Source organism: Catharus ustulatus, chromosome 1 (assembly GCF_009819885.2).
Source record: "Catharus ustulatus isolate bCatUst1 chromosome 1, bCatUst1.pri.v2, whole genome shotgun sequence".
Classification (NCBI taxonomy): domain Eukaryota; kingdom Metazoa; phylum Chordata; class Aves; order Passeriformes; family Turdidae; genus Catharus; species Catharus ustulatus.
The window spans coordinates 127,800,165-127,816,860 of NC_046221.1; the positions used below are offsets into that span (position 1 = coordinate 127,800,165).

Sequence of the window (16,696 nt, forward strand, 5' to 3'; positions counted from 1 at the left end):
GCGATGGCGGCCGCGGGTGCGCTGAGTGGGGCGGATGGCGGCAGCAGCAGCTCCGTCAGTAGCTCTGTCAGCTCGGCCCCGCCGCTGGTCGTGGAGGCCGTGGCCGCGGAATGGATGCTGGAGTTCGCCTGCTCCTGCCTGTGCCGACACTTCGCGGAGCAGAGCGGGCCGGAGTTCTGGCGATGGAGGGACGTTGCGCAAGGTGAGAGGCGGCGGCGGCTCGGGGTTCTCGCTCAGCCGCTCCGGGGGCAGCGAGCCCGGCGGGGCCCGAGGGGCGGGCAGCTGCCTCCAGCACGCCGGAGGGTGCGAGCTCTAAAGCACCCGTAGCCTGCCGAGCACCGTGGTCAGCAGCGCTGGGGGCGATGCTCGGCTCTTTCAGGGGCCTCGGGAGATCCCCGGGCTGCCGCATTCGCACACGGTGGCAATACAGCAGTGCTGGAAATGCTTCAGAGAACTATAGTCTGGCAGACGGAGACGAGATGAAATGAAGTCTGGCGTCTGGATTTGTAATGAAAAAACATATTTAAAATGAGAAATAAGTTATGGAGTGAGAGGGGTTGCCAACTAGAAGTAAATGTCTAAGTCGCATATAAATTTGATGGATTTATGGTGTTTTCTTCTGTAAGAAGCACTTTTCCTGAGGATACCAGGTTAGAGTTTTGGGGCTCATTTTGTCTGAGTCAAGAATATATACGCAAGTGAACGTAGTAGTATGACTTGTTTAAACTTCTACAAAGACTGGAATTCAATGGCATGCAGAATGATTGCTAAGCACATTGATATGGTAAGAGGTAAGAAATCTAACCATAGCTTAATGAGGTACTTTGAATGAGGAACTGCTAGATTAAATTATTTATGTTGTTTCTCGATGTGTGGCCTTTGGATTGCAATTCAGCAGAATTGTACTGAAGTTTTGTGAAGGTGGGAAGCAGAGAAGCTGGCAATACAAAAACAGATTGAAAATACCTCCTGAGAATAACTGGGAAGACTGAGTGCATTAGTAGAAGCTATTAATTAAATTGTACAAAATTCAAATTCATATGGCGATAAGAAATAATAGCAAATTTTGAATTTGTTCCTACTCTTCAGCAACAGAGTAAAGAGTTTGGTACTCTAAGATTATAAAGTTCATATTGTAAAAGCCTTTAGGAAAAGCAAAGCACAGTCAGATTGTAACAGAAAAGCAGGTGTGGTTTTTTCATAGAAACACAGAACTATTGTTCTTGCATGTGTCAAAGGGAATCACGGCAGAAATCATGCTTGACTGTCGACAAAAGAGTGAATTTGAATTGAAACAAGTGCAGAAAGGTAGACAGGCAGTGGTTCCAGATGATACCCAGCAGCTCCTTTGAGACCCAACTGTTCTGTGGTTCACTTTTCATTTTGAATGTGTCTGTATTATGCTGTGAAGATCAATTACTGTATTCAGCACTTTAGTATAAGAAATTCACAGTAACCTGTGTGATGGGAATAAAGTCATGCTAGCTCCCATTTGAAAATATATGTTAATCCTTGTGACCTTCCAACCTTGCAAGGAGGATTTCACTTGTAAATTTACATTTCCGAGTAAGCTTTCCATGTGGCTTTTACTGCTTTAGTTCTGTAAGTTGCTATAGCAACTTGTGTTACCAGTCTACCTGTGCTCCTGGTTTGTGGATATTCCCTGGAAGTGTTCTTTGGAGCAGACAGTTGTCTTTTGTAGTTACCTACTTACGAAAAAAAAAAAAAAAAAAAAAACATGAATTCAATACTATGGTCTTTGAAATGGCTGTGATTAATTCTGCTGTTTCTTCAGAAAAGGATATTTTCTTCTGGTCAAGCTCTTAAATATTATTTAAATTGCTTTACCATGGAAGAATACTAATTAAGTGTGCTTCATTAGTTTCTTAAGGAATTAGTAATTTAGTGAAATCTGATCACACAGTGTCTAGTATATGTCTAGCCACACTGTGGCAGTGCTGGAGCAAGACTGACTTGACTTTTCTCTTCTTTTCCAGCTCTTATTGATGGCCTCTCGCAAATACCTCCGCATCAGAAAAAAACAGTATATCTCTGCCAACTTTTGATAAGAATTGCACAAGGAAAAAACCTTGGTAAATTCTCAGGTTCTTTTTTTCATTTGTTTAAAAATAGTTTCATGAACTTCTACAGATGTGTGTTAGGTATGCCTTCACATAGCCTTTACTGTACGTCTATATATATTTCATGTATTGATATAAATATATATAAGTAAATTTAATAAATGTCACATTTTGCACTATCTTTATTAAACATGTGACTGAGCTGTCTGCAGGACTGGTGTCACTCTGTGCTGACTTAGCTGTGTGGAGTTTGAATGACCAAATACTTCTTAAATCACCAGGTTTCTTTTGTCAGAGTAGTATCAACAAAAGAAATACACTGGAAAGGACTGACCAGCTCTTAGTGAGCAAGTTTAAAACTCAGCGTAGGAGTTCTTTTCTGCACATTTAACTCAAGAGGTTAAAGTAGGACAGACAGCAGGAATGAGAATGTGGATGTCTGTCCATGTTTCCTACAGAAGACTGTAAGACTTTCAGCTGGCAGCAAGTCCTTGGGGCTCTTATTCCACTACCGTATCTTCTGTTTGGCTGCATTTGCCACTTGTTGGTTTAGCCAAGATGATTGTTTGAGTTTCTGGAAGACTTTAACTTTTTTTTTTCCACTGTTTCATAAAACTCTGGAATTTAAAAACCTGAAGCAGTCTTGTAAGTATGAGCATGGAAGAAAAAAGTGTACTCTGGCTCTAGCAATGCCACAAAGTCTTGTTTTTATACAACTATATTTCCTACGTTGCTTATCAGGTATTATGTCATCCTGATTTAGTTTATCTTGATAATCAAGTTCTAATATTAAAAACAGTTCATCAAATTATTTAAAATAGTATACAAATTATGAAATCTTTGTGCCAATGCTCTAAATTATATTACTGTATGTAGCACTTGAGGATATGATTTCATTGTGTGTCTTAGTGAATGATCTGTGTGGTGAGGAAGATTGCTTGTGTGTAGTAGGTATTACATCAGGTGTATCTGCACAACGTACATGGAAAGCTAATATATGTAGATTTCCTATTTTTTCTAGTTATTAAAATATTTGATCTGCACTGATCTCAGAGTAGGCTGTTTCAGCTCTCTAAGAGCTAAATACTTTGGTTTTACACTATTGAAAAACAGTATGAAGTGTCACGTTGCTTAATTGAGACAATAATTAGAGAACATGTGTCTTTTAGTTATGTGTATATGTGCACATAATACTGTTTGAAATGTCACTGTTTGACATTGTAGTGGGTATAAAATAATTTTTCTCTCCTCAGCATTGTGTAAATTTTTAGCTTCTGTCTGAAAAATACTTAATGAAAAGAATAAGTTGAGAGATTCTGCTGATACCATAAAAGGAAGGCGTAAGTGAGGCTGTAGTTCAGTGAACATGTTGAATTTAGCTGGAGTGCCATGGGGAAAAAAGCATTTGTGCACCTGCCAGCTCCTCCTGATCTGTGACATTGGGACACCCACTTGTGCAGGTGTGCTGTGACCAGACTGGGAAACTGCTTGAGAGTGTTGAGGGGATGAACATTTGGCTAGGCCAGATTTCTGCCAGTACTAGTCACTTTGTTGGGAGTTTGCACAAACCTTGGTGTTGGCACAGCAGTACACTGATGTGAGAGGTTGCTTCTTTTTCAGTGACACTCACGTGTAGAACTGTTTGAGTTTCCCTCTCAGTTTAATGCAACAAAAAGCTAAGACATGGAAACAGTGATAGACTTAGGGGAAAAAAATCCCAAACTGCTTAGCACGGTGATTATATTACAAAATTAATAATATCAATATCAAATGTTGTGATATCTGATGCTAAGTTTAATGTATTATTAATGCCAGCTCAAATACCTAATTGCAAGTGGCATTTTAAGTGAACAATGATTAGTTGACATAATAATCCCTGAAAATGCAGAAGTAATGTTATTAGCAAGGGTAGGAGGAACCAGTCTCTCTGAAAAGAAGACAGTTGCTTCAAGTTTCTTAAACACACATAAAAATTGAGGGAAAATGAATTGAAATTGTATAATACTTATTACTTTACTGCATATAAATAATGTCATCTATTTAACTTAATCCTTTAATTTTTATAAGTACTTTGTTTCTTTTCTTCCTAAGGATTACGGTTTGAAAATGATCAAAGAATTTCACCTTTGGAATCTGCTCTGTCCTTCTGGACTTTACTTGAAAGGGAAGAAATTAAACTGGCAAAACTTCATGAAGATATTCATCTCTTGATTCAAATTCAGGTCTGTATGACTTACTCATAATGCTTCAGGATGCTACCTACTCATTGGAAAATAGTAGCTGGAAAGCTGCCTAGCAGGAAAGGACCTGGGGGTGCTGGTCAGCAACAGCTAAACAAGAGCCAGCATGTGCCCAGGTGGCCAAGAAGGCCAATGGCATCCTGGCTTGTTTCTAGAACAGTGTGGCCATCAGGACCAGGGCAGTGATTCTCTCCTATGCTCAGCAGTGGTAAGGCCACACATTGAATCCTGTGTTCATTTGTGGGCCCCTCAGGACTACAAAGACATTGAGGTGCTGGAGAGTGTCCAGAGAAGGGCAATGGAACTGGTGCAGGGTCTGCAGCACAAGCCTTACAAGGAGCAGCTGAGGGAACTGGGGCTGTTTAGCCTGGAGAATAGAGTCTGGAGAGGATCTTATCCCTCTCTACAGCTGCCTTCTCCCAAGTGACTAGTGAGAGGACAAGAGAAAATGACCTCAAGTTGTGCCATGGGAGGTTTAGGTTGGGTATAAGGAAAAATTTTTTCACACAAAGGATTCCACAGCACTGGGACAGACTGCCCAGGGAAGTGATGGAGACGCTATCCCTGGAAGTGTTTGAAAAAAACATGGATATGGCACTTGAGGACATGGTTTAATGGTGAACATGGTGGTGGGTGCTAGGTTGATAGTTGGACTTGATGACCTTAAAGGGTCTTTTCCAACCTTAAAAATTCTATCCTGCTGAAACAGAGCCCCTTTTATAAAATGTATGGGCTATTAGCAGACTGAACTGAATTTTCAGTTTTAGTACAGAGTAAATAGATCTGTAGAGGGGTCGTTTTTCTATCTCATATGGTTCCTGTTTGTGCCAGTTCAAATTTGTTTCAAAAACTGCCAACCTGAAAAACATATCAATTGAAATAAATTTCAAAACTAATTCCAGAACTAACTGTTAGAAATAGATAAGTGTTGGGAACTCTTAAATATATAATCATCTGAATTTTGGGAGTCTTAGAAAACTGTAGAATAGTGTTTTTTCTGAATCTCAGGTGGAAAATAATTATATCTTGTAATTATATTTCTTGTAGATTGTAGCAGTCTATATGGAAAACAGATATTTCAAGGAAGCTGCTGAAGTTCTTGAAAGGCTGTTCACAGACTCCGAATCAGATAAGGTAGCAACTTGCTTAAATTGCGTTAAAAGCTCTTGATTTTCAGGTGAGAACGAGGGGAGTCGGTTTGCAAAGCTGGCAAATCCTACCTGCATAACTTCAATCTCATTATTGTCTATGCAGTCGCCTTCACACACCTATGTCGCTTTAAAATGCAAAATAAACTTTGTGACTAGGAGATTGGTAGAAACACTGGATGATATGTGGGAGTAAAATGCTTTTAGCAGCAGTTGTTCTTCATCTCCTCTTCTGCTTCACATGATGAGTGAGATGGTACTACAAATTCTAGGAATTTGATAATGCTGAGTACCAGCAGCCACTTTGCTGATTTCTATTGCAGTGGACTCTGTTACCTCTGATTAGTGTTCTATGTACCAAAGCATCCCTAGGAAAGAAAACTCTTTAGCTTTTGTAGTACAGACTGAATGCTATTATGCCTCTGCCTGGAAAAGACAACGCATGCATCAGGCCACCTCCTGGTTTGAAGTTGACTGCATCATTCAGAAAGTTGCAAGTTTGAGTGAATGTCTTTAATGTAATAGTTAATGCACACACTTTAATTTGCTGGGGTGGAGAAAAGAGGAACAGAGGGACTGTAGGTGAAAAGAAGTTAAAAATGCTGCCTGTATGTTCAACTGGTATATTAGGACACATATTCTGTGTAAGTAGTAGCCTGTATACGACTTACTCTTCAGATACACTTCCATTCATAGGATTTGGATGTTTGGAAAGTGTGGATTGTGGTAATAGTACTCGTATTCATAAATAAAAATGCAACCTATACACAGACAATAATTCTCTGGCTATACTGGCTTCTGTGAAATTCAGAGGGATTAGTGGACAAAAATGTGAATTTCTGATTATCAATATTGATGTGCCCTTAATGATTCTTTACTAAGTTATCCTTTTCCTGAACACTACACCCCTTTCAATGGCAGTCTTTTTGAGGCAGCAAATGAGGAGAGAACTGAGTAATGGGTGACTTTTTCTGGGTGTTTTTTCCTCCTCTGACATCCCTGCTTTCAGTGTTGTTCATAAAGGAAAGGAAAGTGGATTTCTGGTCAGTTACACTTTACCACTTACTGAGCACATAAGGTAAATACCTGGTGTTATGTCTAGTTGACTCTAGAACCCTTTCAAACTGCAGCATGAAATTGTATAGGGATCTTCAGGAAGCTATATAATCTTCTTGTTTAGCTTTCTGTATTTCCTGTTTAGCATAGATACCGAGTTTACTGCAGGATTTGTGTTTAAAGCTGTGCTTTTCTTAGCCTTTAAGGGTGAAGCTGGCAACTGTTATTAAAAACAAGGATCCATATGTTCCTCTTCTCCAAAGCTTCAGTTACAGTAATTTGATAAGTAAAGTCAAGTCTTATACTGAACTTTTCATGAAAGAAAATGAAAGTAACTTCTTAATACAGGTATGTTGTAAGTATTTTAAAAACTTTTGAAACAAATTACCTGAAACAATTAAATAGATTTATCCTTTCAAGGGAGTTGTTATGGCAATATTCAGTTACTGTATTAGATGAAAAGGAGACGTTACCTTTCTTTAGATTGTCTTATAGTCAACCTTTTTGCTTTAATTAATATGTCTTGGAGAAAGTTTGAAAGAGACTCATCTAAAATATCTTCTATGATTGTTTTTCCCACAACTGTTTTGATTAGAGAAATAGTTAGAAAAATAGCGTAATTAAAACAAGATCTGTTTTAGGAGCAATAGTTCTGATATGTTACTCCTTAAACCTAGCTTTATATTTAATGCTTGTTTTATTTAAGCCTACATGACTTCTCATACTAAAAATAAAAATCAAGAGCTGTTAATTTGGCTAAAAGCTTTAGGAAATTCAGAGGAGTTAGAAGATAGAAAACTATTATTGCTGTTTTCCTGTAAATACAAATGTTCCTTACAAGCAGTCTTGCTTAAAAGTGATTTGAAATTGGCAAGAACAACATTCCTTCTTCAGTTCATCTTCAGGAGGATTGTAAAGAATTTCTCTTATGTTTACTTCGTATAAAAGAATATTGAATTATTCAATTACAAAAGCACAGACGTCCAAAGGTAATAAGAAGCAAATTTTAAATAAACAATCCTGAAGTTCCTTTGTGTTTTTCATTTTCTTACCAGAGAGACTAGACAACTTATTAAATACATTCAAAGTATAATACAAGGAATACCTTTTAATGGTTTCACTTGACTGTTAGTTTTCAAGGCTCTTTCTTTGAGTCTAAGATGGAAGTGGCGGCTTGGAGGTGTTGGAGAAGGCCCAGAACTCCATACAAGCGTGCCTAAGGCCCTCACTGCCTGCACTCCCAGTGCCTGCAGATTTGCCCTACTGTCTGCACCCACATTGCAAATCTTGCTTTGAACAGAGTTATTCTGGTACATGGAGGAGACAATTTTGTGAAGAATTCCCATTTCTGTGTAACACACTGTTTTCCCAGCAGTGTACCCTGTGTTCTCTGCAGAAGAACACTCTAGCTTTAGCTATTAATTTCTCTTCCCTTTCTTCTAGTGCCAGATGTAGAAGTATAATTACAGAATAGTTTTGATTGGAAGGAACCTTTAAAGGTAGTTTAGTCCAAACCCCTTGCAATAAGCAGGGACATCTTCAATCAGATCAGGTTGTTTAGAGCCCCATTCAATCTGGCCTTGAAGGCTTTCAGGGATCAGGCATCAATCACCTTGCTTGGCAGCCTGTTCCATGTTTTGCCACTCATTATAAACAAAACAGAATTCTTCCTTATATCTAGTCCAAATATACCCTCTTTTAGTTTAAAATCTTGTCCTACCACTACAGACCCTGCTAAGAGATTTGTCCCATCTTTATTCAGTGTAGGAAGCCCTTTTTGGGTAGTCTATGAGTATTGAATTAATGCTTCCTTATCTTGACAATGGTGGAGAAATAATCCTAGCTTGTGGCTAAAAGTTTGAGCGGGATATTAGAAATATCTTTCTACCAGTGCAAAAAAGGTTATATCACAAGACTAAGGTCTGCCTAGACACGTCTTTTGAAAGCGTTACGTGTATGCTGCCATGTGCTACAGAACTAGATAAACTTGACATCTGTCAGTTTTAGTTTCTAACCTAGTTATCAAAACTAGGCTTTGGAGTACTGTCATAGTATTTGCAGTCTTAATTACAGTAATTTCACAAATACAAGCTGCACCATTTTGACTAAAATTTTGCTCCCACACCGGAAATGCGGCTTATACTCGGGAGTGGCTAATATGTGAATCATTTTCTGACATTTACAACCCCAGAAGTGCCAACCAGGGAGCCAAGCACCTGCCAGTAAAACCCAGGATTTCGCAATTGTTACAGATTGGTTACTGTGTTGCGTGGCGAGTGGGGCCAGCTCAGCGCCGGCAGCGCGGGGGGAGGGAGGGAGGCAGGGGAGTTCCCTCCTTCAGGCAGTGGAGAGGCAGGGGGCTCTGCGCTGACATCCCCGCGGCCCGTGGGGTAAGCGGGGGGCGCTCCATCCCCGCCTGCCACCGCGGGGCGGCGCCGGGCCGGGGCGAGCGAGCCCAGGGGCGGTGGCCGGCCTCGAGCAGCCCCACCGGGCTGGGCCACCCGGCCCTGTCAGCAGCCCCAAATGGGCCGAGCCTGCACAGCCTTAGCTGAACCAGTAAACCCCCCCGCCATGCCGCAGTTCTGTTACTATTTGGCAACTTTGTTGCACACGGGTCCTCGCTGCGAACGACAGAACGGCTTATACTCAGGTGCGGCTTATTTATGGACAAAGAACGAAATGTTTGCCAACACCCAGAGATGCGGCTTATAGTCAGTGCGGCTTGTATTCGTGAAATTACTGTAAACTCTGCAATTTACTTCACATACTTTTGAGTTCACTCATTTTGCAACTATTTGTTGTATTTCTTTGTGCCCATATAAAAATCAATTGCAGCTATGACTAGAATTTCTCCAAGTTATTAGTTGATAAAGGTCTTTATGGATTTCAATTTAACATGCTAAAGTTGGTTTGAAGCTAATTAGTTTAATGTTAATATCTCTGAAATGTGTGTCAAATAAACACTGCTAGTTCTAATAAAAAGTATACATATTAATCTTACTGCAAACTCCTATCTAGGTACTGCTTGGCTTTAATTTTAAGATATCAATTCCGTTTCTCACAGGGAGCCATAAAACATGTAGCATCTAAAGGGTTGGGAGCAGTGACATTGCAAATCAGACCTCTGGAAGTCAATGAAAATGACAAAAGTGATTTGAAAACAAAAAAAAGGTTTGTGTTAAGTATTATATTGCTAAGGGATGTGCTTGGACAGTAACATGAAACTTCTAGACCAAAGAGTAGGTAGGAGGAGGGACATTAAATTCCAAACTGTTGTCCAACAGAAAATTAACTACAAGCACATTCCCAATTTTTTTTAATTTGTACTCTTCTGTGGTTGTTATTTTTGGCATTTACATCAAATAGCTTGTCATTAAGTTTAATTATTTATGATGTTGCACAATTTGCAGTTTAAACAGCTGTCAGTCTATAATAATAAAAGCAGAAAAAAGACTTTGCTTTTATAATGCTTGATTGAACTCCTTTTAATTCTAGTTTCAGGCCATAGATCATCTCAAGAAGAAAAAGAATAAGGAAATAGAATCAGTCTTACATTTTTATTACAGCTGACCCCTTAGTGATACTAGCGTGAAGGGAAATAATTATGTTGCTTCATGATTCTGAGAGTGCAAACCTTCAGAAAAGTTACATGATTATTTTGGAAAATGCTAATCTAGTTTTATCACCACTTGTTTTTCAGGGATAATAAGTTGCAATCTTTAGCTGGGATAGAATCTGTATTTCTTCATTTTTGTACTTGAAATACTTGGCATAATTTAGTTAAGAAAACTGGCGGATGCAGGTGGTATAGAGGAAGACAAGTCATAAGATTTTTTAAAATTATTTTTCTAGAAAGGCAACTCCTGACACATCTGAGATATGATGAAAGATTTGTTTAAAAAAACCCCTATGGAAATAATTCCTAATGAAAAAATAGATGTACGAAATGCCTCTTATCTTCAACTTTAATGTCTTGGGAACAGGCTACCCTAGGAAATGGTCACAGCACCAAACCTGGCAGAGTTCAGGAAGCATTTGCACAGTGGTCTCAGGCACGTGATGTGACTCCTGGAGCTGCCTGTGCAAGGCTAAAAGCTGAACTCAGTGATCCTTGTGGGTCCCACAAGGGACTCACAGATTCCTGCACAGCAGATTCTGTATTTTTCCGCCAGGTGCAGGGAGGCAAGGTTAAGATGGTGAATGCATTGATGCAGTTAGTAATTGTATGCCCCTTCTGTAGAGAAGCCTTAAGATTTTCTTTCATTTAAATATTGTTGAATCATATAAATGGCAAGTTGCTGCCTAGGAAATAAATTTTTAGTCTTTTCTCTTTAAGATTGCTGAAAGAGGAACAGTATATCACAAGTCAGTCATCTGGAGACATATTAAAACCCACAGCAAGGTAAAAAATTTTGTTGTTGTTGGTCTGGTCACAGACTTTTCATCAAGTTTTCTGTATTTTTACTTCAGATGTGTTCTTTGCAGGAGAAGTTCGGGAGAGAAACCTGGAAAGAACAGAGTTCTTCAGAGTGAGTATTAGTTTGTTTTTGCACTTTCAAAATAGTCATGTCAAGCACTAATTTCTAACTGCTATCTGGTGTGATTGGATTAATACAGAAATGGTTGCGGTAAATAAAACCACTCCAAGTTGTGTGTGGTTTCTGCACAAATTCTGGTTTGGTGTTTGCCATATTTAGGATACTGTGAAGGGGCTTAATGTTCTCTAACAATTAATTTTGCAAAATCATTTACTATTTTCTGGTTTGCTTAGTTGGTTTACAACTGTGCAAAAGAAAGCTGCCAGAGGAGTACTGAAATTAGTTTCTTTCTGAATTCTGTGCTGGGTAACTTGATTGGGAAGGAACTAAAGAAGTTAGCTGATTGGAAAACAAATCATACTGTAAAATGCAGAAAGTCAGGATGTTTGTGCATTTTCCTGGTATTACTTCTTAAAAACCTTCTAACTTAAAAAACTTCTAACAAAACACATAATATCATACTTATAAGTAAGTTCTTAAGGCCATTAGCACCTTTTTACCACAGAGAGATATTGTGGCCGTGTTGCAAATGGAAGAACAAACTCTTAAGTTGCCTTGAATGTTACTTCCATTCTCTCTATGTAAAAATGAGAGTAGTGCATATAGTAAAACTGTTTTTACCAAAATGAAATGTTTTATTATGTATTAATTTCTACCTCAGTGTTTAAAATACAATTCTGTGTGCTCTATTATGTAGAAAATGTGGCGGGTTTTTTGAATAGCATATTTTTTGAAGCCCTTGGACTATGGCTGTATATTCATATATAAAAGTGTACTTATATGTAAACAGACACTGAAATATTCCCAATCTGTCAAAGCATATCAAAATAGTGTATATTCTTGTCATGTGTAAATGGTAAAATGCAGAACTGCTGCCATGATGTTGACTACTCATTGTTCTGGATTTATATTAACTGTCTTCTAGGTCTTAACAACATGCATAATGTGGGAAGAAATGAAGTTTCTTTGATATGTAGCCGAAGAAGACAGGTTTGTAACTATTCTGTCTTCTAAATGGAAATGAAATTAATCAGCATGCACAGAAATTTTTTTCTCAGCTTTATTTAATCTATTTTTTTAAATCTAGTGCTTAGATTTAAGATTCTGTAGCTTACTCAAGTGCTACAGTTCCTGAAATTGCTAGTCCTTTTCTTTTTAGAGACAGGAAATAAACCATATTTTTACTGTCTCAAATATTGTTGCTAATGCTTTCAAGTCTTTTATTTGTTGAATTACACAGTTACCAAAGCATACTGTTAAATAAAAAATTCTTTCCACGGTTTGGATTAAAGAATTAAGGATGTCATTTGCCTGTGAGAGTTTTGGGAAACTATCAGAGGCAACTTGCTGCATTTCAAATGGTCCTTTGTGCTGTCTTCATTGGATTGCATTTAAATAACCCTACTGTGTTTACTAATGCTAGAATTCCCATTGTTGGGAAGTGCAAAAGTGTATGCCTTAGTAGAATGCAATTTGAAGTTGATTTGGTATTGGGGTCTTTCAAGCTAATTTTTGTTTGTAGCCAATTTTCCTTCATATGTGTTCAGCATTTTATCAGGATAACTGAAGAAATTAACATTAAGTAAATATATTGCCATTGTTGGATTCCTCTTCATAATAGATCTCTTAGGAAGCAATATGGAGTCTTTCTGTTTAGATAATAGTGCAGGTTATCATCATACATCCTTTTTGATGCAAGCTATTTCATTTTTCTGGTGTTCATTCTGATATTTAATTTTTCATATGAGGGAAGACCAAATCTGCTTATGTTTATGTTGCTGGGTTTTTTTGGGTTTGTTTTGGTTTGGTTTTTTTGGAGTTTTTTGTTTTCCTAGAGGAGAGTTGTACTTACTCCTATTTCTTTAAGCTTTTTTACTGAAGTTGATGCACTGGTTAAATCTTCAGTTACATGCTGTCCTCAAATTAGTTAAAGTCCTAATGAGATCTCATCTATCCTTGAAGTTTAGGCCCCTATAGAGAGTTTTTCACTTTCTAACAATTCTCAGGAATAGTTAAATCACTGACCTCTTTAAAAGCTGCAGATAAAACCAGTGCCCTTAAAAAAAAAAAAACAACACTTACTGGATTTACTTTTTGCTTTTAAAGACGTAATTACCTTATTCCAGCATATATCTGGATAAGTACCTTGTTAGCCAGTTGCTGGTAAGCATGAGCACTTCCCTCAAGCTTGTTTTCAACATCCAGAATTAAGCTATTTGGACCACAATGACACAGAGCTAATGAAAGCTTTGTATTCACATATTTTTATGCTGAGCTAGTCTGTTATGGGGTCACCTACAGGCACTGTGTCTAGGTCTAGGGCTTGCACACACATCTTGTTAGAAAAAAATGGGAGTTGTTTGCTTAATTATGTTATAGTTCAACCTTAATTGAAATATAAAGACTAAATTTGTAGAGAACTGCATCTGACATTTGAAAATTTTAAAAGAACTTAAATGAAACTTACTCCATACCACAGAAACCTCATAAATGTTTTACAGAAAGCAATGATAATTGGCTTTTTAAACAATAAATCTGCTCCTCTGCTTAATCATCTGGGATATAAAATTGTCCACATGCATGAAAGAATGCAATGAATGTCAGAGCTGTTGACTTCTAGAACTTCCTTTTCCATGTAGTCCCTCATTCAATGTTGGCATTGTTTGCTCTTGTTTTGTAAATGGCATTTCAGTGCAATGGTTCAGTGCCCATTTTCAGCCTTTCATTGCAATGTTTTCAGCTAACTGCATAGAACAATCTGCAGTGCTATTGAAAGGATGCATACTTTATTTTCTCATTCCTGTATTAGGGGATGCAAGTGTCAAAGAATTTAGTGAACTGTTTGTACTCAATTTTATATCCATTAAGTATATGGTAAGACCTTTGAGTTGTCTAAAATGTGGATGATACTTTATTTAAATTAAACAATATGTCTGAGAATCTGAGTGTTCAGAATTTAGTCAGACTTGTATGGAAAAAAATTCCATTTAAAGCTGAAGGAGAAAACTCAGATCAGAGTCCCATAATGCATGAAGGGAGACAGGTCACTAGAGCAGAACTGACTCTAAGGAATAAAAAGATCTTTAGATATGTGAGGGAATGTTTTTGCATTCTGCCTGGCAAACCTAAGCTTGCTCTGCTGGTGTTCAGAGCTGGCCAGATGTCACGTTGCTGTGGACCAGGCACGGTGCTGATGAGAGCTCAAGCGTAGTGCTGCATTATGTCCAGGCTTTCAACCAGTCTTGTAACAGTGCAAAGCTGGAATCTACGTAAATTCTGTCCCAGAGGGGACAGATGGCTTGTCAATGAGTGGGGTAGGGGGCAAGTTACTGCTCTGTGCTGTTCCTCAGTGAAAAGAAAATGAGTCAGTTCCTGCTTTACCTGTAAAACAGGCCCCTCCTTTATGCAGTAAATGGAATAAATTTATTTTTTAAAAAAGCTCAATGTAAGCAATTAAATCAAAACAAGCTAAAAACAACGCTTTTAACAGTAAATATAATTAATCATTGCAAGTAACAAGGGTTGTGATTGTCTCTTTTGATGAAAGTATTTGAATTATCTGGTGCTGTAGGTCAAGCATAACTGTGTTACTTGAATAAAGATTTTATTTAGGAAAATTTTCTGGCATGCTCTGAAATAAGATGAACTGCGTGATTCCAATGGAATCTCTGGCCTTTTAATAATAGTTTAAAAAAAAAGCTCTTCGCTGCTAATGTTGCAAAAGACCAATGGAACAGGAAGAATTGGAAAAAGGAAGTATTTTTGATGAAGGGTAGACTACTTTAGAGAAATTTTAGGTTCCTAACTGTTTAGAAATACAGTTGAACTACTATTTCTTCTTTCACTGCTTAGTGAGTTTTGTCGGTGATCAGAGTGTACTGAAGAGGCCCTGATACTTGCATTAAGCTGGAATTAATCCAGCTTTGAGATGTGAAGTTTGGCCTTTACACACCTCAGCTTGTACTTTGTGTAGATGCCACATTTTCCCTTTTTGGAGAATAACCAGGATAGTGTTTTGATCTGGTACATTTTTGAGGCTGAATGTCATCTAAGCTCCTTCCCCCTCAGAGACTCCCCTCTGTCTTTCATGTCTGAGCCCTGCTGCAACTTTTAGAAGTTTAACAGAAGGGTGGAACCATACAGAGACTGAACTGATGAAGCTTATAAGAGCAGAATCTTTTAAAGATCTCAAAAGGATTCCATGTCATTAAGAAGTAAATTTATTTTTTCTTCCTATTTCCATGGATGTGGTTCTTGTGCCACCGGCAGTCATACTGGCCGGGTGTTCCTGCTACTCATCCTCCCTTGTGCACAAGCAAGAGGGTATGCATTTGTGTAGTGACAACAGCCATAAGATTTACATTTCCATGGGCTACATTATTTTCAGAGTTAAGTAATGTTTGTTCCTCTGTTATTCATGTTTCCTTGCACTTACCAGATCTACTAGTTGGCTTTAAGTTGAGGCTATTCCTTTGTACCTGCATTTCCCTTTCTGCCCAGTTCTTCCCAGTTTCAAAGATTTCAGTTGTAAAGGTGAGCCATAACATGATTCTGTCATGTTCCCTTCTGCTTTATAGCCAACACCATCTATCCATTTGATAGCTGGAAGTGATCTGTTACTTACAGGAGGAGGTTTTATACATACTCTGGGAAACCAGCCTTTTTTTTATTCCACCAAGCTATAAATTTTAGGCTTTCAGATTAAGCCATTTACAATTCTTACGGCTCTTGTAATGTTCTATAAACATTTTTTGCTTCCAATCCAGTTACTCCAATTAACCCAAGGCTTTATTAACACAGGTCCCCTTTGGGAGCCCCCATAAAGCTCTACAGGTTCAGTTACAAATTTATCATTTATTTCTAGTTTCAAGATATGGTTGCTCAAAAAAACCTCTCTGACATCTGTACTCTTAATAACTAGAGAGCTGTTTAAAACTTGCTTTTGTATTTGCTATAAACTCTTACATTAATACCTTTCTCTGTTCATATAGCTGGTATTTTTCTCTGTTCTTGCCCTAGCGATGGACTCACGAAGAAGACTTGGAGCTGAAATTGGGAATAAAGGATTTTGGAGTGGGTAACTGGTCCAAAATTTTAGCCCATGGTAACTTCAACAACCGAACGAGTGTCATGTTGAAAGACCGGTGGAGAACATTGAACAAGATGAAACAAAGGTGATCTGGACTACAAGAACCAACTCTTCTTGACCTTTCCCTACATGAGGACCTACCCTTGCTTTTCAGAATAACATCTTATTTAGTCTCATAGTGTCCAGCAGCATTGCTGTCCTAAAACATTAAACTGAATAGTAATAGGTATAAAACATTCATGTAAGCTCACTTGCTCTGGTAATGATGACTTAAATATAAAGTCTGGCCTGTTTTGCTACATGCAATAATAGATGTCCTAGATTCTGAAAAGTGAAAGTGTTTGTAGTGGTTTAAGAAACATCTGTTATGTAAATAGGGGTATTAGATTTGCCTGGCACTATCTTTAGCTTGATGGAAGCTAATAAAAAGTCAAGTGTTCTGTATTTTTAAAGGCCTGTATCTCTTTTTAGAATGACCTTTTCATAATTACTTCCTGCCATATAATCCATTCTTTTTTTTTTTTTTTTTTTTGCTTCACTTTGA

The 16,696-nt window shown here is 38.1% G+C and overlaps 1 protein-coding gene across 1 annotated transcript; it reads left to right on the top strand.

Moving 5' to 3' along the window:
- The first annotated feature begins 3 nt into the window (after positions 1-3).
- On the top strand, positions 4-16,630 carry TERF1 (telomeric repeat binding factor 1). The gene is made up of 10 exons (XM_033061551.1): positions 4-202; positions 1,998-2,093; positions 4,173-4,303; positions 5,369-5,455; positions 6,724-6,873; positions 9,590-9,696; positions 10,862-10,927; positions 11,011-11,054; positions 11,989-12,053; positions 16,083-16,630. The coding sequence occupies exons 1-10, from the start codon at positions 4-6 to the stop codon at positions 16,239-16,241; spliced, it is 1,104 nt and encodes a 367-aa protein (XP_032917442.1). The 3' UTR covers positions 16,242-16,630.
- The last annotated feature ends 66 nt before the right edge of the window (positions 16,631-16,696 follow it).